The sequence below is a fragment of the Rhagoletis zephyria genome, unplaced genomic scaffold (assembly GCF_001687245.7).
Source record: "Rhagoletis zephyria isolate East Lansing unplaced genomic scaffold, Rhagoletis_zephyria_1.1 Rzeph_scaffold_00474, whole genome shotgun sequence".
Lineage (NCBI taxonomy): Eukaryota > Metazoa > Arthropoda > Insecta > Diptera > Tephritidae > Rhagoletis > Rhagoletis zephyria.
The window spans coordinates 154,929-179,306 of record NW_016157558.1 but is presented as its reverse complement, the minus strand read 5'-3'; the positions used below and the strand labels follow the sequence as shown (position 1 = coordinate 179,306).

The 24,378-nt window shown below is 34.3% G+C and overlaps 1 protein-coding gene across 1 annotated transcript in view; it reads left to right on the top strand.

Moving 5' to 3' along the window:
• Positions 1-24,378, top strand: part of LOC108359832 (nephrin-like) — a 222,053-nt gene that overhangs the window by 49,875 nt on the left and 147,800 nt on the right. Inside the window, exon 5 of the mRNA XM_017611896.1 lies at positions 1,783-1,956. Within this exon, the coding sequence (XP_017467385.1) occupies positions 1,783-1,956 (174 nt within the window). The remainder of the gene's footprint in view (positions 1-1,782; positions 1,957-24,378) is intronic.

Here is a 24,378-nt window from a genome sequence, read left to right as displayed (position 1 = left end):
AAAATGTTTATAAAAACCTTTCTTTTGAAAATTTTTAGTAAGTTTATATTTATACGCTTATAAACAACTTGTTTTAAACCTTTATTATTACTTTATACTTTTACGCTTATAAAAAGCTTTCTTTTGAACATTTATTACAAGNAAGTTTATACTTTTACGCTTACAAAAAGCTTTCTTTTGAACATTTATTACAAGTTTATATTTCAACGCTTATAACCAATGTTCCTTTTCGATTATATTACGCTTACTTTCAAGTGTTTTATAAACAAAAAATCAACGTTTGTAAGCTTAATGTTAATAATTGAAAACTTAAAAATAACTTTCTTTAAGTTTATATTGCTTGTTGGGTAATAGGAGCGCAGCAATACATACATACATACATATGTATGTTTGTACATACCCAACAAGCAATATAAACTTTAAGAAAGTTATTTTTAAGTTTTCAATTATAAACATTAAGCTTACAAAACGNGTAAGCTTAATGTTAATAATTGAAAACTTAAAAATAACTTTCTTTAAGTTTATATTGCTTGTTGGGTAATAGGAGCGCAGCAATACATACATACATACATATGTATGTTTGTACATACCCAACAAGCAATATAAACTTTAAGAAAGTTATTTTTAAGTTTTCAATTATAAACATTAAGCTTACAAAACGTTGATTTTTATAAGCATAAAAGTGTAAACCTATAAGAAAGGTGCAAAACAAGTTGTTTATAAGCGTATAAATATAAACTTACTAAAAATTTTCAAAAGAAAGGTTTTTATAAACATTTTTATAAACCTTTATTTAAAGATATTTCCTTAAAAACTCATACATAGATTGCTTAACATCTAGAAACTAAAAGAAATGCGAATTCTCGGCGGACTCATCTACAGTCGCGAAATATAAATAGTGAATAGACATTTCAGCATACAAATTCACGATAACACAAAAATTAAGCATAAAAAAGTTAATTATTACATCTTGTTGCGTGCTTTCAATTGCATGCGGTTATTGACAAATTGGAAAAACGACATCGATGCAGCTATATATTCCGCTTCATCGCCGCCATTCTCATTGATGAACCATTCTGAAAAAAATTTAATACATTTTTAATTGAATGTTAAACTAAGAAAGGATAAGGAGAACTCATCATTTGAAGACTCGAATGCTCCACCGATTAGCGCAGCAGGCCCTGGATTGGATTTTTTTTACCGCATAGGTTTTATTTAATTTTTTCTTTTAATAATATATTTTAAAAAACGTAAACACGTCACTTACGATTGAAAAAATGTTATATTTACTACTTCATGTCGTTGGTATTTGCATTTCATTTATAATTTCAAGTTATTTATAAATATTCGCTCTCAAAACTTATTAAAGGTTTATTTGAAAAAACTTTTAATATGCTTAATATTAAAAATGCTTATTTAACGCTTATTATAGCAAAATTACTTTAAGTTATTTTTAAAAACATTTACTGAAATGCTTGTTGGGTATGTGCATAAAAAAATACTTTTGGATATTCATACAAAAAATTGTCATTTATTTCAATTCAATTTATTTTCACCTTGTTTGAATATTGTAATGCCGACACAAATATCAGAACAGCTATTCACTCAAATTCAAAAAAATTTGAAGCCAAAATCATTCGTGCGTTTTGTATATGAATAATTCATAAGCCGTTTTGAATGCATTCATGCAGCCCTCTAATACCTACATATGTATATATAAAACTTTTAAATATACAATGTTATTTGAGCAATTGTTAAGTTTCAGTTTGTCACTATTTTCAGGACACCGTGTGGATAAAGTTGAAGAGACATCGTCAAAGCGATTTACTACGAAGTCCACTCTGAATATAAAGCCGAATTCTGAAGATGACTATACGGAATACACATGCCAAGCAAAACACAAAGCGTTGCCCCCAGATATGCCGATGCGTTCAACTGTCCAGCTGTCAGTTCTTTGTAAGTAATTAAACTAAAAGTGGGATTTGTTATTGTTATTGTGTCTTATTATATTTTTATTTCACCAGTCTTGTTGAGCTTTCCACCATGATTTAAATTTTTTGAAAATGGAAAAAGCTATAAAGTCTAAGCCAGAGGTTCCCAAACTTTTTTTCATAAATTTACTGGTTTCGGTGGACCCCCTGCTGCTACATCTCTAAATATTCCCAAAGCTCGTAAAAAATTAAATGTGAAAATTAGATCTAACAATGTAAATTTGCATCGCGGGTGAATTCAAAAACTAAACTCAGAGTGGCCAAAATAAAAGTAAAATATTTTCTTCTGTTCTATTTATAAAAATAATGTGATAACACACTTGTAGGTTTTAAAAAATAGAGCATGCAAATACATCAAAATAGCACTGCGAGCGCTAGCCATATACATATGTAATACTTTTATATTGGCAGTAAGCTAACTTCTCAATGTGTAAGCATTCCGAAATCAAAGCGAGACAGTCTAGTACCGTTTTTGTCAATGTATTGTGTACTTGCGTGCCGTTTTTGTATATGTGTTGTGTACATGTTTATTTATAAAAGTATGCGTTCCTTTTCTTTCGTACGTGTTTATTGATATATCTGTACTGTAGTGTTTTCGGACGGTACTAGCTCTTACTGCCAATATAGGAGTATTACATATATGGCGCTAGCTATGTATATTTACATTATCTTCACCATAAACTCATCAAATGTTCGGCTCACTCATGACTTTGCACGTGAAGTATATGTTAAATAGTTTATTTGTGTTAATGGCATTTTATTTTTGTCGCTCCGAGTTTTAAAATGAGGCGAAAAATATTTTTTCCCGTTTTTAAAATACAAAACTTAAAACATCAAAACGGCTAAGCTTTTTACGCCAATTTTTTCAGAAGCTGACAATAGAGAAAAGAACAAGTTAAAAAAAAATCGATGACAAATAACCAAGCAAGCAAGAAGCACAAAAAGTGTTCCACCGTCTCATCTTCTTCAAGGCAAGATGGGCAAATTACGCCTATCACAATCAGGTGTTTGTGCCACGTGAAGTGACCAGTCAGCAGTCCAGCAAGTTGTCTGCAGTGTAGTCTGCTCAGTGAGAGCAAAATATTAGATAGACCTTGTGAGATTGAAGGCAACATGAGTTTTGCCCCCTCGATGCCTCTCAGTCAGTTCTGAGCGAAGTATTCACCCAGTTTCTGATGGTGGCTTCGATTGCCGAAGGAGGGAGTGCTAAAACTGGTTGCGGACCGAGGAATGCCTGGTCTGAGCCAACTCTGGCCAAATGATCAGATGTCTCATAGCCAGGTACTCCAGAGGGACCTGGCACCCAGAGTAAAACAACCTCGTTATGTTCACCATCATTTTTTAGTCGAGACTTGCATTGCCGAACTAGTTTGGAAGTACATAAATAGAGGGCTGGTCAATGCCTTAAGTGCAGCTTGGTTATCACTGCAGTCACGTAAACTCCTTCCCCTCCACCTATGTTCCACCACGTAGTCCATGGCTTTGAGTATTGCAATTACCTCAGCCTGGAAGACCGAAGCATATTCCCCTACAGGAAAGTGGATCTTATCTCCATTAACCTCGAAAAAGACCCCAGATCATGACCCAGAGTCAGTTTTGGAATCAAACCAGCATTCAGTCTCAGGGTACTATCCTGTAGCATTGATAAGACGCAAGTGCTTAAATCTCTTCCGCCAGCAATTTTCGCGGCGACCCACTCATTGTCATACCAGCGTCCGGTTCTTTTTAGTCTGCAGGTGGCCTCTAAGGCTTCCCCACGTATGAAAACACAAAGTGACGGTAAGTGCAGCAGTGCGTCAAGAGCACTATACACCACTCAAAAAAATTAAATTTAATTAAAAAGGCTATCAAGCAATCATTTTGGTTCTTTACATCGAAACCAGATAAATTTTCATGGACCCCCATTTACAACTCATGGACCACCATATTTTGTTCGCTTCACCGTGGACCCCCGTCGAATCTTCCGCGGACCCCTGGGGCCCACCTGGACCACTTTGGGAATCACTGGTCTAAGCGGTAGAAGTTATAGCTGCTATTTTGGAGATCAGAACATCAAATCAACAGACTTCAGCAGGAATCGAACACGCATCATCGATATGCAAAGTCAGCAACGCTAACCACTGAGCTAATTATGCACACCCCGTAAACACTTCTTGTTAATTCTGCCTAAAACTATACAATAATTCCAATTATTGTATAGAATTAATAATAAAAACCACCACGTCAAGCGGTGAATCAGCAGATGTGGTGATCTCTGAAATAGCAGCTATAACTTCTACTGCTTAGACTTTGTCGCTTTTTCTATTTGTATTGAAAGCTATGCAGCTTCAATAAGTTAAATTACACTATGTAACACTCATTTAAGGCCATACGTTAATATGTATTCATGCATAGTAGATTCGAATACAAATTCATTACATCACATGATATTAAAGGTAAAGCAAAAGTAAATCTTATCTTATGACAGCTGTAGTGAAATTTTGAGATTTTTTTTCGTCAGCCATTTTAACCTCTTAACTCCTACCATGATACTCTGTGAAAAAGGTTTAGTTTTATTACCAAGATTGACTGGCTAACCAGAATATAGTACCACAGCCACAAGCTATTTCGCTAGCAGTTTAGAGCATTTGGAATATTTTAACTTTTTACAGCTCTTGCTACATACCACAGCCTCACCATTCTGGTTAGCCAGTTATTCATAATTAAGGATGAAACAATACCATGCAGGTATCGATACTTTTACGTAGAAGTAGTATCGTAAGAAAGTATCGCTACCCGAAAACTATCAGATCTAAAGTACCGATACCTACTTGTACTATCTACTTGTATAGATACTTTTGGCTAGAAAGGTATTTCGAATGAACTGATATACATTTTATGTTTTACATAACAAAATTATAGCATTTTCAGTTTAAATGAAACCATTTTCAAATTACGTGAAACCTTTTTCAAATTAAATGAAATCTTTTTCAGATTCAATGAACCTTTATTCAAATTAAAAGAAACTTCCTTTTAACAATGTTTCATTTAATTTGAAAAAAGTTTCATTTAATTTGAAAAAGGATTCGCTTTGTTTGAAAATCGTTTCATTTAATTTGAAAAAAGTTTCATTTAATTTGAAAAAGGATTCGCTTTGTTTGAAAATCGTTTCATTTAATTTGAAAAAAGTTTCATTTAAACTGAAAATGCTATACATAACAAAACTACATGTTTAATGGTGAATGGCTTTTATGACAGATTATATATTGGAAAAGATTACTGGAAATTAAATGGTGCAACTATATTTATTTATTCATATAACAATTTATATGTACAGTATCGGTCATATCTATAGCACGTCATTTCAAAGTGAAATTGTTTGCCACTATTAATTATCTATTTGTTTTTAAGAATTTTCAATTAAAACATAGTTCATTCTCAGGCAAGCCCCATGTACAACCAAGTTTAACAATTGGTAGAAAACTACAAAAAAGCGCAACAAAATTTCTCCTAAATCTCAAACCTTTTTCTCGGAAGTTTTAGAATTTTTTCGAGTACACAGTTTTTTAGCCCCTTCAATTTTAGTCTGATAATGTGCAAATTTCAAGCGGCTACGAATTACCGTTGATTTAAAAAAATTTTTTTTTGTCACATTGGCTTCCATATAATGAATAAACTCAATTTATTTGTATATCGAAGAATCCCTAACACCTTTGGCGAAAAAAATTCTAAAAAATCAACGGTAACTTCTAGCCACTTGAAACTTGCACATTATCATAAAATTGATTGGGCTATAAAACTGTGTATTCAAAAAATTTCTAACACCTCGCAGAAAAAAGTTTGAAATTTGGGTGATAATTTGTTGCACTTTTTTGTAGTTTTCTACAAATTGTTAAACTTGGGTTTATATGGATTTTATTAGAGAAGGAACTGTATTTTAATTGAAAATTGTTAAAAATAAATAAATAAACATAAGGGGCACACAATATCACTTTGAAATGGCGTGCTATAGATATGACCGATACTGTATGTAAATAAGTTCGCGCTTGTTTATACAACAAATAGTTTTCAGATCCTCCCATTCTCTTAATGCCCATTCTTTAATGGGTTCGATTTCGGACAGTATGCTGGATAAACATAAGGATACTTCGTCACCTTTCGTAGACCTTTTTCTTCTTTAACCCATTAGCGAGTTGTTTGCGATATTGCCAGAAGTCGAAGTCATGCTTGGCTACTTCTTAATCTTCGGGGCTTATTGAAACATCTACCCCTATAATAGTTTTAAATTTTTGTATATCCCTACCATGAGCGTTGGCATTTTGCAGGTGCATCCTCAGTCAATAATTGTACCGTGAGCTGCGTATCCCCCTTGTCTTTGCAAAACCGCCTGCCTTGTGGGAGAGCAAAAAAAAACTTTTCTTTAAGGCCATTGACTTGATATTGGATATTTCTTTTAGCCGGTATCTGGAGTTCATGGCTACTGAATATAATTTTTGCACTATAGCGATTCAGGCGGTTTTGCAAAGGCATCGACGAGATGATTTATATTCAGTAAGAGGCGGCTGCTGTGGTGTAGTGGTTAGCAGTGCACGCTACCATTCCACAGTTCCTGGGTTCAAGCCCGGTTCAAACCAACATCAAAAAATAAAAAAACAAAAATGGCAAACTTCCGAGTGTACTTCTGATCTCTGAAATCTTTTATTACATTCTCTATTACTTAACCTGTAAAATTTCAGATATAATTGAAGTGTGAAGAAGATACTAATTCATTTCATCTTCAGTGCTATGAAACGTTCTTAACATACCCTTTTTACCCGCATTTAAAAAGAAAACTTAATGAAATGTGCGTATTTTTATATTTAAAAATTTTGAGTAATATTTCTAAATTTTAGTGCACCTTGGCTTATTTTTTGCTTTAAATTATAATACCTCACGTCCGAGTTGCAATTTTATCACTTTTTTTCGTAATAGCGTAAGCACCAAAAACGCCCCCAATTTGATTCACTCTGCTAGCATGTTAATAATTGTCGAATTGAAAATGCCTTTGCATAAGATAAAAAGATAATGAGTAATTCATCTAAATGCGCGAATGCCTCGTAACCACGTAAACCTCGTAAACTTACTTAATTTTGTATGAAAAACTGGTTTCTTTACGAGATTTACATGGTTACGTGGCATCTATACGTTTTGATGAATACCCATAATAAATTTATTAATGTCCATGTATGTACAAACTCACAGTGGTAGATCTCCATATACATATGTAGTTAAGGCAAAAAGTTGACGAGTCTTATCTAATTTTAATAAACTAGATCTGAAAAATATAATGCTGAGCTTCAAACAAATCCAACAATTTTTTAAAAAATTTATCGCCATTTTAGATCCGCCATTTTGAATTTTGAAAAACTGACTTCAGATTACTAATTAGCAACCCCAGAATCCCCCTTGTAACAAGTTCCAACAACAACAAGTTCGCACGTCAACGTTTTAATTTCAGAAGTCTCTTTTCGAAAGCATATTTTCGGGCACTAGGACTATTCTAACTATCCAAGACAGGAATGTAATTAGGAAAGTCTTCCCCAATAATCCAGAGTAATTACATGCAATAACCACATTTTTAGCTGCATTTGAACATGTCACGAAAAAAATTTTTTTTTAACCACTAATGGTACACCCATGGTCTGGCCTCCATATAAAATGTATAGAAATGTAGATATAATTTGCTAAGTTGATAGGTAAAAGTGATTAGTTATAAAATATAGTTATGTATGTAGAACGCCCTGTATGTAGTAGTATAAAGAAAAAGATTTTGGATAAATGGTTTTCTTCCGTTTTTTCATTTACTTTATTTTTTTATTATTTTATACATTTATTTAATACATGTATACATAGAAAGAATAAGATAATATTTTTGCTTGTTTTGGTGGGATACAGCTAAAGCATTTTTGAAACTGTTCGGAATGTTCTAGACATACAGGATGCTTACAATTAATGCATACGAATCTGGTTTTTGTATGTTTGTCTGCTGCTGTCATACATATTGGGCAGTTTAATTTTTTATTGCCAGGTAAAATACTGGACGGCCCAGCTTCGCCAGTTGGCGTTGGTGACTGGAAAAATTATAAAAGATACAATTAGTTTATATGTTGATATTTGAATATTTATATATTTGTTTGAACACTTACCAGAATGGGTCTACCAAAAAATGGTTCAATTCCGCTGCGAGTATTGTACTCCTTCATTACTTCCTGGTTGTTCCTGGTTGTTCACGCGCTCTTTCATGAGAGATTTTACTTGAGATTCGCAAAGTATGTTATAAAGGGTTCTTTCTAGCAAATGCAGATTTTGATATTTTGTTTTCATTGCAATAAATAAACGTAGCAAGAGCCATTACATCAACCATATTGTAAAAAAACGCTAGTGTACATTAATAACGGACCAACTTTTGATCCATTGAATCTACCCCAGATTTATGTGCGGTATAGAACAAAATGGCTTCTGGTTTACGAGCTTCATTTTCCTCTCCATTTCGCAACAATGAAGGAATATTTGAATCGCAATAAACTGTAGACATCAAAATAACGTTTCTGTTTTTTTAGGAATGTATGAAACAAAAGCAACATTTGCTTCATTGAAACCAAACACAGAGCTACAAGGTTGGCGGTTCTTATTTTTTTTGAATTGTTCAGGAACATACCGCCCCTGTAGACCTGCATGCACCAAATTAACTCAATCCAGAACGCAAGACGAGGTTGTGAAGAAATTATCTGCACCAGCGTCGGCCGAAAATCAGTTTTTTCTTAATCTTGATTGGTATAAGTACCAAAAGTATGGTTCATTATGCTCTGAAAACAATCTGTGTGAAAGGTGACAAGTTTTGGTCAATATCTTAGGCTCGCCCAAGTCCATCAAAGTTCAGTGTGGTCAAAAAATAAAAATTAATAAATACAATAATTAATAATTTTTTTTACTAAAATTGCAAGTATCTTCGAAAGTATTAGTAGTACATAATTTGGTGTATGGACCTTTTTTTTAGAGAATCGAATTAAGCTAAGATACAATTTTTTTAGTACTTGAGCTTTGATGGACTTGGGCGAGCCTAAGATATTGACCAAAAATTGTCATCTTTCACACAGATTTCCTATTACCAATCAAAATTCTAAAAAGCGGATTTTCGGCCCATGCTAATCTGCACCTATTATTCTACCGGAATTCACAAACTGTGAAACAAGCTGGAGCAAAGCATTCTCACCTTGATTGACTGCTCGTTCAGTACCAGGTTCTTTACCAGTACAAAAAATTGCTGCAACTGAAAAATGGGATTTTACGTCGCATGCCCACCAAATTTTTAAACCGTATTTTGCAGGTTTGTCAGGGTTGTATTGGGTCCGGCCGCTGTGGTGTAGTGGTAAGCAGTGCGCGCTTCCACTCCGCAGCACCTGGGTTCAAACCCTGGTGAAAGCAACCTCGCAAAAATATAGAAAAAAAGGTTTTTTTCTTAACAGCGGTCGTCCCTCGACAAGCAATGGCAAACCTCCGAGTGTAATTCTGCCATGAAAAACAGCTTCTCATAAAAATACAATCGCCGTTCGGAGTCGGCGTAAAACTGTAGGTCCCTCCGCTTTGTGTGACAACATCAAGGCGCACGCCACAAATCGGAGGAGAAGCTCGGCCAAACACTAACATATGTGTAAGCGCCAATCTATTATTATTATTATTATTGGATCCTTTTTGCTCTGCCACGGTAAGGGTACAATTGTTCATCAATGGTTATACATTCATGCGGTCTATAATTGCGAGCCAAGTTTTGTTTCAAAACCAAGCAAATGTCGCTCCCTGGTGCTGCTCGATCTGTTAATAATCTGTATTCAAGCGTGTTGGCATTATCAAATCGGATAAAACGCTTGAGAAACATAGTTGCTCTAAAAATAGGTAGATTATTTGTTTTTCAGAGGAGACTTGTATGTTGGTAATTATTCCCAGTAACACCTGCCATAATCAGTAAACCGGTATACGCTTCTATAAATCAACAGCTGTAACATCCTTTCAGACTTTTTGACTTTTCGTTGGGTTTTTGCGGTTGAATTCTTCATATGGGTGTTTCCATACAGCCGTACGCGACATTCGTACGCTTATAGAGTAACGTAAATCTATCAAAAATAGAAGTTACAGAAAAAAAAGATTACGGTTATGTTGCAACCAAAGGGTACTATGTTTGAGAAAAAAGTAAGCAGCCTCGAAACTTTGATGTAGAAAATATCCGTTCAAAACCAGGTGATAACGTACGCGACAAAAAAAGAAGTGGTTTTAAGCCACATATACATATATGCGAAAGTCTGCGAATCATGAGAGTTTTTCTTTTCTTTAAAAATTCCTAAACTAAGCTAAATAATGTACCTTTACAATCCTTTCATATTTTAAGAGAAATTATCTCTGGCTAGTTTTATATTAAAAAAAACAATAACGTACGCGACATAACGTACGCGACAATTTTTCTCGTAAGTAATAAAATGTATTTATTGAGAACTCTTCTCGCCACCGTTTCATTGTTTTACAACTATTCTAAATAATTTAAATGGAAAATTTGCAATTAACATTGGTTTTGATGTATTTGATTGAAATTTTCGTACTTACAATAACGTATGCGACAAACTTTAAAGGGTAATAAAATATATTTTTACTTCGGTTGGAAAGAAAATTTTACTGTATATCTTTAACTAGAAGAATTCTCGCTTAAGAATTGTAATCTGCATTACCTGCGACTGCCAATATACAAATGACATAGACAAACAATGTTTTTGCATAACGTACGCGACATTAGAATACTATCAGAAGCAAATCAAAAAATTACCGTTATTCGAGCTCTAACTTCTCCTTTTTCTCATTTTTATAGTTAGTTGTTATTGCAAATTTGATTTTAAGATGTAATTGTAATGTTTCAAATCTCTTAATTTAGTTAATAGGAAAGAGAAAATAGTTCATTTCATTAGAGAAAACTGAGTCGAAGAGACATTCAGTTTTACTCTTCCATTTTTGAGTTTTAAAATTCCAATAAGCTGAAATACTTCTATAATATAAAAATTCGAGTATTTTTCTCTTATTAATTCGTCTTAAAAACCCTTTTCAGTTGTTTTTATTTTTTCAGTCCTGGTTGACATTTTCATGGAAACACCCATATACAGATTTTGCTTTGCGATTAGTTTCACGCAATATAATAAATCTCATTTCATCAGTAAAATATTTGCGGAACACTTCAATTGGTGTGGAATTCTTATCGGCTGGACCACATTTACATAACTTGTCGAAGTATGTTATGAGCATGGATCCGACCACTTGGTGGATCCTCTTTTGCCCATTTCGTTCCATCTTTTGCATGAAAAACTGTGCTGAAAGGTGTCTTCTGATCGAACCACATTCCCTTGATCAATGATTTCTTCATCATTATCATTATCGTCCTCATCAATTTCGAATGCATTTATTTCAGCATTAATTTCAGTAAAAAAAAAACGAGGACATGGGTGTATCGTATGCGGGGTCATAACATGTTTTACCCTGATATGATGACTTTTTTAAAATTTCTTCTTATTTTTAGTGTTTAACTTCTATAGAAGTAGTCACTTGAGCGGGTATCAGGGAATATTAACCCGATCCAAAATCATTTTCTTACCGAAATTTTGTTTTAATAAAATTATAGTTTAAAAAACTTAAACCTCCCTATTATAATTTCGTACATACATACCTGATAACTTGAGAATAGAAATCGCTGCATCTATATTACATAGTTACATCCCGAGCTAATAAAAGGAAGGTAAAAAATCAATATGGTCTGGCCAGAACCGGGTGTCAGCATGAGAGTTAATTATCCAAACTAATGCTAATGCAAAATTTGTATGCATTAAAATTTTTAATAATTTTGCTTGTTTGCATTAATAGAACCTATTAAGTTTTTTCTAGTGAAATATAAATATCCTCTTTTGGAAGGACTTCGAATAAATATTAGTAATTTTTATCTTCATACTGCCATGTTTATTTGTAGAGAAATTCTTGTAAACATTGTTAGATGTTCTATGTTATGTATATTATTGTTGCACACAAAATTCTCTTTATACCTAACAATTTCCATTTTGTCAACATATTTTGACACATATACTGCTCCTTTTCCCATAACTTCACCGATCTAAATCAATCGATAAACCGTTTTTTGGTTCCATTTGACAATGTGTTTTCGCTCATTTGACCGCAAATGCCATTGAATGTGACATAGTTAAAACCAGCCCTAACTGTCGCCGCTATAATTTTTGACCTCAAAGTTCCAACTCAACGTCAACAAAATGTATTTACTTCAAAATAGAATTAATTGTTAGGCTTTTAATGCTTGTTAGATAGATAGGCGACCCGAAACGCCCACTAAACTAGATGTACTTAAAATTATGGTACACTTTTCCACCCTATTGAATGGCAGCAGCACTGAAAGTAGTGGAGAAGACGAACTGAACCCCCAGTCGATGACGATGGAGTCGATGTCCCACCGCATCACTATGAAAAGGTACGAATAGCGATTACGAAGCTGAAAAACAACAAAGTTTTTGAAGCTGACGGCATGCCAGCCGAGCTATTCATGTACGACGGCGAGGAGCTGATAAGGTGCATGCATCAACTCTTATGTAGAACAGGTAAGATGAACGCATGCCCGATGACTGGAATTTAAGTGTGCTCTGCCCAATCTACAAGCCATACGCATAGGTAACAAGGTCTTAGCGAGTGTATTGTGTGAAAGGCTCAAGCCTACCGTCAATGAATTAATTGGAACTTAGACCTAGAAAATCCAACATAGACCAGGTATTCACAATACACCAAATCTTGGAAAAGACACGCGAGAATAGGATCGACACACACCGTCTATTTGCCGGTTTCGACACCATGAAAAAAGTTGTCTTTATGCCGCGATGTCTGAATTGGTATCCTCGCGAAACTAATACGGCTGTGTAAAATGGCGATGAGCAATACCATCAGCTCCGTCAGAATTGGGATGGACCTCTCCGAGCCCTTTAATACCTTTCATGTGATTTCTTTAATCTGGTGTTAAAGAAGATAATAATAGTCGCAAAACTGAACCGCTCAGGCACAAAACTTAACAAGAGTATACATTTGCTGGCCGAAGAGATCTACGTTATCGGTAACAACCAGGGCTACGGCCGTCTGCTTTTTCGGGATTAGATAGAGAAGCAAAGAGAATGGATCTGGTGGTGAAGGAGGACAAAACGAAGTATCCCCTGTTACTACGTTTAAGCGTATGCCAATTCACGAAGTCATTTCATAAATTTGAGTAGAAATTCAGAGTATACACACCATTTCGTGTATAATTGAGATCATGAAATGATGTTCATACACTCACTTTCTACTCAAATTCATGAAATTTTTTCGTGAACTGGCCTACGCATAAACGTAGGTGTGCTCAAAAAATAAAAATTTATAAATACGTTAATTAATATATTTATTTACTAAAATGTTTTTAGCACTTGAACTTTGATGGACATCTTTCACACAGATTGTTTTTAGAGCATTATGAACCATATTTTTCCTATTACCAATCAAAATTCTAAAAAAGCGGATTTTCGGCCAATGCTAATAGAAATGTAATTCAAAATTTACGTTTTTGGAGATTTCATCATAAAATTAATAAGTTTGGCAAGAATGATATGCTACTATATGACTAAACTTCCCGAAAATGGCGAAGATATTTGTCTTTCCATCTGCCTTTTGGTAGTCAAATGTTTGAATTGGACAGGTGTTTGGAAAGGAAAAAAGTTTTCACCCGATGCCAAAAAATCATAGGTTCTTGGTGATTCCCCTTTTAGGGGTGATTCAGGATTTTAATAAAAAACTTGAGTACGAAAAACTTAAAATGTGTAAAAATGGCTATCGCCACTGGCCAAAGTCTATTTTTACGCACCCACAATATATATGAATAACATACTTATATCGATATTAATAAAAATGTTGTGTTCGTATGTCACGGTCGTCAAAACTCGAGAACGGCTGAACCGATTTGAATATTTTTTTTTTTTGTATTGTTCGGTATAATACCAGAACCAATGAGATCGCAAAAAATTGGAGGATTGCCACCTATTTGAAAATTTTTAAACCCAATTATATTGACAAAATAAATTAATTATTACAATATGGGCAACAAATTAAAGAGGTTTGAGAAAAATGACTGATGGAAATATTTTTGAGGAGGGTTGCCACCTAATTTAAAATTTTAACTCAGTTAAGTTGATTAAGTAAATGAAATATTGCAATGTGGGTATCAAATTAAAGAGTTTAAAGAAGGCTTACAACCGAAAATATGTGTGATTAGGGTTGCCACCTGTTTGAAAGTTTAACTAAATTACGCTGATAAAATAAATTAAATATTACAATATTGGTATCAAATTAAAGAGTTTTAAGAAAGATAACTGTTGGAAATATTTTTGGGGAGGGTTGCCACCCATTTTAAAATTTTAACTCAGTTAAATTGATAAAGTAAATGAAATATTGCTATGCGGGTATTAAACTAAAGAGTTTTAAGAAGGCTTACAGGCATTGCCACCTGTTAAAAAATGTGGCACAATTTAATTGATAAACCAAATGATATATTACAATATAGATATTAAATTTAAGAGGTTTAAGAAAGATAACTGCTAGAAATATTTTTGAGCCACATCTTTAAACATTTAAATTCAGTTATTTTGTTAAAACAAATGAAATACGGTAATTTTGGTATCAAACTTTAACTTTTAACTTTTTAAGAAGGCCTACAGCCGAAAATATGGTTGAAGAGGGTTGCCACCTGTTTGAAAATTTAACCCAATTGATATACATAGGTATCAACTTAAAAAGGTGTAAGAAGGAAGACTTTTGGAAATACTTTTGAGGAGGTTTGCCACCTATTTGAAAATTTTAACTCAGTTAAATTGATTAAACAAATGAAATATTGCAATGAGGGGGTATCAAACTAAAGAGTTTTTAAAAGACCTACAGTAGAAAAAATGTTTGAGGAGGGTTGCCACCTGTTTAAAAATTTAACTCAATTAAATTGGTAAAATACATGAAATGTTACAATATCGGTACCAAACTAAAGGCATTTGAGAAATCTTGATTTAGAAATCTATATCTATATATATGAAAATGATGTGTTCATTTGTCACGGTCATCAAAACTCGAGAACCGCTGAACTGATTTGAATATTTTTTTTTGTATTGCTCGGTATACTACCAGGATGAATTATGTTACAAAAATTTGGACAGCTGCCACCCGTTTGAAAATTTTTAAATCCGGTAATATTGATAAAATAAATGAAATATTACAATATGGGTATCAGATTAAAGAGGTTTAAGAAAGATAACTGCTGGAGAAATTTTTGAGGACGGTTGCCACCTATTTGAAAATTTTAACTCAGTTAAATTGATAAAATAAATGAAATATTGCAATGTGGGTTTAAAATTAAATAGGGTTAAGAAAGATATCTGCTGGAATACTTTTGAGGATGGTTGCCACCTATTTGAAAAATTTAACTAAGTTAAATGGATAAAGGAAATGAAATATTGCCGTGGGGGTGTCAAACTAAAGGGGTTTAAGAAGGCTTACAGCCGAAAATATGTTTGAGGAGGGGTGCCACCTGTTTGAAAATTCAACTCAATTTAAAGGTAAAATGAATGACCTAAGTATTACAATACAGGTATCGAATTAAAGAGGTCTAGGAAATATGACTGTTGGAAATATGTTTGAGGAGGGTTGCCACCTATTTGAAAATTTTAGTTCAGTTAAATTGATAAAATAAATGAAGCATTTCAATATGGGTATCAAACTTAAGATTTTTAAGAAGGCTTACAGCCGAAAATATGTTTGAGGAGGGTTGNGACGAATTGATAACCTTCTCCTTTTTGTGAAGTCGGCTAAAAACTACTGAAACAAATAACAAAATGATAAAAGAGTAACGAAAACAAAAAACTATCGCATGAAAGCGGTTTAACAAATACTTAATGAACACTTAAAATTGTTGACACCATTCCCTTGCATTATAAATCAGTTAACTTTTAATCGTAAACAATTTATTTCGTTTGAGGTCGCCATAGCCTACTACGTATATTGCGAGTAAAGAAATTTTGAATAACTTGAGATAATATTATTATGATTATGATTACTATTACTATTGTGAACCCCTGTTATATGCCCAAACCAACATTCCCAAATTAGAACGAATTCAGAAGGGCATTTACGATCGCATTATGCAAGTGTTAAGATAATAAGAGCTGCAGAACAGAACCACTCAGGAAAACATTTTTACGTAATTTCTGGCGTATGCCAATGACATCGATATCATCGGTAACAAAAACCACGAAGGCGACGGAGGTACCGCAGACGATGGTACGATGAGTTGTATGAGCTTTACAACGAAATGGACATGGTGTGGCGAATGAAAACACAGCGGCTCCGCTGGCTTGGCCACGTCGTTTGAATGGGAAGCGACGTTCCAGTTCTGAAAGTATTCAACTCGCAATCCGCTGGTGGTAGCAGAGGAAGAGGGAGAGACCAAGTGGAGAAGGAGTTGGCCTCACGTGGCATTTCCAATTGTCGTCAGTTGGCACAGATTGAAACGACTGGCGTTCTTTGTCGATCTCGGCCATAATGGCTTAAGCGGTTACAGCACCAAATTAGAGGAAAAATATGCAAATGTTAATTGACGGAGTTCGGGGACCTTCTTCTTGATACGCCAGGAAGAACTAGCAAAACATTCCTTATCAGATGGATTCTAGCAACGGTTGGTTCAAAGAATTACATAACTTTAGCTATCGCTTCGCCTGGAATTGCTACCATGGGAAAACATTGCTAAGTCAGCTCTTAAGCTGTCATTGAACATATAAATCATCGAAACTCCCACTTGCAATATTTCCAGAACATCCGGTAAGGAAAAAGTAATACAAAAATGTAAACTTATTGTTTGGGATGAGTGCACGATGGCACATCAAAAATTGCTTGAGGTTCATGATTGATTGTCGTGGGATTTGCATGGAAACGTTCAACCATTCGGGAATGCATTGATATTGCTCTCAGGAGATTTTACGCAAACATTGTCTGTAATTTCTTGATTAACACTAGCGGGCGATATAAATGCTTACCTGAAATAGTCAAAGTGGCAAGTGTGGCAAAGCGAACATACATACACTGCAGCCGAGGTATTCTCGTGACAAATACGGGATATTGGGAACGGAAAGTTGCCAGTCAATGAGAGATTAAGACGAATTTTATTGCCTGATAATTTTGTAACTTAGAAACATCGAAAGGTAGAAATTATCGAAAGAACGTTTCTTAATTTTTGAACTCGATAGATCTTCCAGGGGTGACGGCACATACTGAAATTGAAAATAGGTGGTGTCTATTATCATGTTGCGGAATATTAATCAGCGAAAACTCTGCAACTGCACGCGACTAGCAGTAACGACATTGATGAAGAACGTAGTGTAAACAGAGATTTTAACGTGGCCTTTCAAAGGTGAAGAATTCCCATGATTCCGACCGATACGCAATTTCAATTTAAAAGATTGCAATGCCCAATTCGATTGGCATTCGGAATCGCAATCAATAATGCCCAAGGTCAGCTTTTGGAAAAGTGTGGTNGTGTCAGGTTGATATCTATGCAGACAATGGCAAAACGACAAATATTGTGTGCACACAAGTACTTATTACAAAATCAAACTTATATGAAACGTATGCTTTGTTTCGTTAATCATGTATCATCCATGTAACAGGAATATGCCACAGCAAAGCGTGGCAGGATACAGCTAGTATACGTATTAGGGATGTAGCGAATGTGGAATTTTAGACATCCGCGGATGCGAATGCGGATGCGAATATCTAACAGCTAACATCCGCGGATGCGAATGCGGATGTCAAGTATTTTTAAGAAGCAATTAGAATCTAGTATAATGGCGAGATCGTTGTTTGAACAGCGCGTACAAGCCAAACCATATGTGTCAGGTTTTTCTAAAGCTTTTTAAAACGAGTTCTTCATTCTCATTCCTTTGGCTGTTTCAGAATTTGGGTAATCTGTAACTTCATCAGCGTTTTTCGATTTTAGTTTTTGTAATTCATTTTTAATACTTTCTTCTGCGGGTGGTTTGAAAAATTTGTGCTCACAGCGAGCTAAATAGGTGGATAAGGAAAATCAAAATTTTGAACAAAATTCTGTGTTCAAAGTCGCGGCTGCCAGCCGAATCGGATCAGAATATTAAAAAAGTACCCCATTTTTGTATAAGCATTTGAATCTCAGATAGTTACGTCATTCTTACCTAATTAAAGGTCAGACCTATAGCCTTTTAACTATTTGAGCATCGATTCTCTTTATAGCCAGACGCTGATCATTTCTGCTGGAAATCCTTATTGAAGAAGCATACTATTTGACTTTAAATAGCAAAGAAGGGACAGTTTTACCACAGAAGTTTTTAGCCAAAAATCCAATGTATATCCCTATGAAAAAAATATTATCCAACAAGTAAACAAAACTGCTGTTTTTTAAATTTTTTGCTAAAAATAAATTCCCCAAAGAGCCTCATTTGAAATTATTGAAACAATTATATGTAATATCAAAAGCAAATCACGAAAATTTGGTTAAGAATTATAGTGCACACTTTCTTCTTTTGTGTCTAGTAGATTTTTTAAGATTGGTCCCTAAAGCATCATAATAAAGGTATTTAAAGCACAGAAAAAAACGTTAACAAGATTATGTTTTCTTTGACGTAAGTCAAAGGTCAAGTAGAAGTTGAAACTTGTATGAGTGCCCATTGATCGCTCGGATGTATAGCTTAAGAAATAATAGATATGTCTAAAGACATTTTTATCAAAGTTGATAAATGTGACATTTGACCAGTTTTGTTACACAAATACTCACACGACCACAAGCAAAAATATTGCCTACAATTTGTCATTTTGTTTGCCATATATAAGTTTTATCGGTGCACTTGCACAACATTCGCATTCGCGAAAGCTCCGCATTGATTGTTGGGAATGCGAATGTTAAAATCAATGCGGAAGTTCCGCGGTTGCGAATGCGAATGCGAATATTCGCAACAACCCTAGTATGTAGCATGATTCAATAATTAGAGGTTCGAAAAACTGACAGTTGTCTCTCTCGCAACGCTCCCTTAGCAGTAGCACCTGTTGCTTCCTTGCAAATTTACTTGAAATACATAAAATAAAATAAAAACTTTTTAATACACTACGCTTTTATAAATGGACTAAAAAGTAGAAAATAATATTTCCCAGTCCCATAGAATTTGTTTTGATAACTTTTGATTTTGAAATTTTAGCAAAAGTCGTTTTAAACAATTTATGAGATTAAAAACGAAAAACGTGGACGCCTGCAATACAAGGGATTAGATTTAATTGACAATAGTCAAACTAGATACCCGTAGCATAGACCTAAAATTTCTACAGCGCAAGTACAAGTTTGAGATCGATTTTAAGCGATCGTTATTCATATACCCATATACCCACATACATACATATATTACTTTTCATATCAAGTCATGTCTATTACATGCGCCCCACGCTTTTCATTTTCAATCTCGCAAATTGTTTATAATGACTTTTGCCAAAATTTCAAAATCAAAAGTTATCAAAAAAAAATTCTGTGGGACTGAGAAATATTATTTTCTACTTTTTAGTCCATTTATAAAAGCGTGGTATATTTAAAAGTTTTTTTATTTTATATACATATTTTCTTCTTTTTAGACTTGTCTGTAAAAAATTTTGCAATTGATATTAAAACAATTCAACGATATTAATAGATTGGTTCTTGCACATATTTTAGTATTTGGCCGAGCTGCTCCTGTGATTTGTGGCATTCGCCTTGATGTTGTCACACAAAGGAAGAGACCTACAGTTTTACGCCGACTCCGAACGGCGATTGTATTTTTATGAGAAGCTGTAGGCGTGCGGATTATGCCCAAAAACTCTCGAGAGCTTTAGGTTAAATAAATTCTACAACACTGATAAATTTATGAATTATATTTGTCATTTAGGGGCGAGCGCCCGCTCGTGGCCGTCACCATACTATTGTTAAAACTTGGAAACTACTTGCTGTTTAAATCTGAAACTTTCCCAAAACCTTCCTTAGATATTTGTCCATAATGCTGCATTAAAACCACAACAAAAATTCAAATTTTATAACACAGCTTTTGCATTTGAAAAAACTACCTCCATAATTTGTATGAAAAAGTTTAAAAATCCGCCATTTTGTTTTTGAAAAGTTTTGAGAACTGCAGTTAATATTATCTAGTTTAGTGTATAAAAATTTCAAATCAATCGATAATAAAACGTCTGAGATAAAACGAGTTTAAAATAAAATTTCGCAAAAATTGGCCGCTGTGAAAAATCAGGTTTTTTGTCTTTTTCGACATGAAGGCATCAGTAAAACTTGGTTAAAATTAACTGTAAATGTATTTCTGTGTAAGCTATCAACTACAATTGGCCTCAACCGGTTACTTTGACCCGAACATTTTTTTCATTTCTAGAGCACTTTTTGGGGATAATCCGCACGCCTACTGTTTTTCATGGCAGAAATTCACTCGGAGTTTTGCCATTGCCTGCCCAGGAGAGACCGCTACCCAAAAATACGGCACTCCCAGCGTCCAAAACCACGTAAAAACACCTTAAAAAACCTTCAATCGCCTCAAAACGGTCACTGGAGCTAAAATCAACCAACTGGTCCCCAAATGGTACGAAAGTGATGGATAACTCAGATTGGTTACCAACTGGACCCCAAAGACTAGTTACCATGTGTTCGCCTCTGTCTATTCCTTCGAAATTTTTTGCTGGGCTATGCGTTACATCTTCGCAAATTTTATCCCTACCGAAACCAAAGATGTACGCACATGTGCTACTCCGAAATCCGTGATTAATAAGACTGTTTTGCTGTAGTTTTCTTATATGAAAAAAACATTTATATTTCATAAGAAAGAAAAAAAGATATCCAACCTCATGAAGAATAAGCCGCTTAAGCGAATGGCGTACTCAGTTTTTTAATAAAACTAACCAGAAAGTTACCCACGCGGCCTAAAATGACTATTTGGTACTATTTTTCTCGAATTTTTCAATTTATTCGTTAAGATTTTCCCGATAGTAGTAATTTTTCCAAAATTAAAATACTTAAGATTGTAGCTAATTTAATGTAGTTTTTAAGGAAACGATCAGATTTTGAATCGAAATATATTAGAACTAGTAAATTAAATTTAAGTGAAGCCATGTTGAAAACTAGGCTGACTTCCAAAACGTCAATTGCTTTGTATACCAAGTATACTGTTCTATAACGCCGAACTACAATTGGTTGACAATGTATACTTTTCCAAAACGCATCCGAAAAGTTATCGAAACGCATCATTAAAGCAATCGGCGCATCAGAAACAAAGTTGATGCTTAGTTCGTTATTGGTTACCATTGGTGTTTTAAAAGTGGAGAATTCGGAAAAATCGTTCATTGCTATATTGAGTATTTAAAATATGCAATGTATATGGTTGCAATGTCTCTGCATATACAAACAGTTTGAATACCGCAGTATAACAGTTTCCAAACATTGTATTGATACGATTTGGAAGTCAGCCCTATTTTCCAACTTGACAAACATCATCACAAAATTTAAAAACCAAAGCAGGCGTAGTTGAAACTGCTGTGCTGTGGAGCAGGGTTACCACTGAAAAACTTTCTTTCCTACCAAGAGCTGGTTCAAAAACCTACCGAAATGGATTCTTTCCTACCATTTATTTTAATCAAGAAAACGGCGTTTGACAGCATTAAAAACATTTATTTTTGCTGGTTTTTATACTTAAAATGAGAATAAAGCCTTCGGAGTAAATAGGGAAAAATCGTAGCAGAAAACAAAATTCCGTCGTAGATTTTTTATACATCGCTCATTTGCATACATATCGTGGTTTAAAGTACAAAACCACGTATCACGATAATGCAAAATCGCGTATGTAAGATCACCAAGATTTTACCGGAGAGAGTAAAAATATACGCTACTCTTGATCAGCGGTATAACAACTATGCTGTTATTTTGCAGTACATAGTCTAATATCGATATATTGGTATGAATAGATAAGGCCTTATGCCTGGAGCTTCCTATGAGCAAATCTAATTTTTGGCACAAATGTCAATTACGCGGTTTTGCAAAACGACGATAGGCGGTTTTGTACTTTAAACGACGATATGTATATCGTCACCTGAAATGCAAAATAACGTATCATCATCGTCACTGAAATGGAAAAAGTCGAAACATTTTTTTGAAGTGAAACCTCTTAGGCCGCGGTATCGCAAAAATGGAGAGTGAAATTTTTAAAACTGAAATCGTTACATGAGTGAGAAGGAAGATTTAGGTAGTATAGGGAAGGGGAAAAAAGAAATAAAGCGACGCATGACGGGTACGAGTACCTATATATGTATATATGTATATTTGAATGCACGTATGTATTTATACATGTGTATGTATGTATACATGTGTATGAATGTATGAACGAACTCATTGCGCATTTCAGCTCTGCCGCTACCAAGCAATAAATGTGTAAATGATGCAAGCGAGCTTCGCGTAACTACACCCATTCGTACATATGTACATACATATGTTTGTATGGATATATTTATGATGAAGCAAACGGGCTTCGTTGATGTACTGATGGGCATACATATGTATGTATGCACTTATGGACAGCAATGTTTTCATGTATGTACATACTATGGATGTTGCGAATGTGGAATTTTAGACATCCGCGGATGCGAATGCGGATGCGGATGTTTAAAAGCTAACATCCGCGGATTCGAATGCGAATGCGGATGTCAAATATTTGTAAGAAATAATTTTGGTGAGTACATTAGGTGATTTAGGTAAATAAAAAATGGAAAAGTTACTAATTTTTAATAATGTTTTTTTTTGAGTACTTCAATAAAAAAATTGGAACATTGTATTTAAGAAAGAGTAATTTTGCTGCCTTTTCGGATTACAGCCTGATTTCTAACGGGTCGTAAATCAAACCCGCGCCACTAAATAACTATTCGCTCGAGGCGACAAACTTGAAACTTGACAAAATTGTAAATTCTTTTCGATTGACGCTGCACCAGTTGAGAGGACTTTCAGTTATGTTTCTTTTTTTATTACGGTGCAACAGTCCTCCTGACTTTCATCATCACAATCTAGCATCATGGCAATGGCATGGAGCATACATTTTTTTGTTTCAGAATTTGGAGAACCTGTTACGTCATCAGCGTGTTTCGATTTCAGTTTTTGTACTTCATTTTTAATCCTGTCTTCTGTAACTGGTTTGAAAAATGTGCGCCTATAGCGAGGTTGTGAATAGGTGGATATGGCAAATAATTTGTTAGTTTCTAGGAATGAAAATTTCGAAGAAAATTCTGTTATTAACGTCGTGGCTGCCAGCAGAAATAGTTTAAAATCTTGTTATTTTGTTAAAAAGATACCCCGTTTTTTATAATAATTTGAATTATGAAATCACGGACGATAAAGGTCTTAGATTTACTTAGTTCTCGGGTGACTCCTTGGAAAGGTTCGCCTGTAATGAATACCTTGTAATTCGTTTTTTTTTTTTATTAGTTAGTTGAGCTTCCTAATTGCAGGCAGTCACAATTAATTACTCACCGCTGTCGGTACCATACGCTATCAAATCTGTTTTGTTGTTCCATTCTATGCGCTCAATGTGTTTTGATATATTTTTTTAGGCGAATGAACGCAAATTTCCCACATATATATCGCTAATACTATTTTAAGAGGGCTTATTTCACATTGTTGCTGAAATGCATAAATAACTAACTAAATTTTTGTTTTGCCTAAAACGATGTGGGAACTTATGATTCGATGTGAGTTAAGCCCTTTCCATACTATACTAACCATATATTACATGCCAACTCCCACGCCTCAATAGATATAAAATTCACCTTGAATTATTTCTTATTTAATTTGTGAACTTGGCTGTCGACTTATTTACATACCATTTTATCTTTATGTCGATGCGTGCTAATGTTGACAATTTACACAAAATTAAAATAAATGTTTTTGTTTTCGAGCTGAAAGACTAATAGAAGGAAACATGGAACTTAAGAATAATAAGTTTTATGAGGAAAAAAATAATTACACTAAGTAAAAGTAGAAAACAACTAGAGATTTATCCATTTTTTTCAGCAGACCTTTGACAAATAATATTCGATTCTCTTTATAGCCAGCCGTTGAACATTTCCGCTGGAAATACCTACTNTCGTTGATGTACTGATGGGCATACATATGTATGTATGCACTTATGGACAGCAATGTTTTCATGTATGTACATACTATGGATGTTGCGAATGTGGAATTTTAGACATCCGC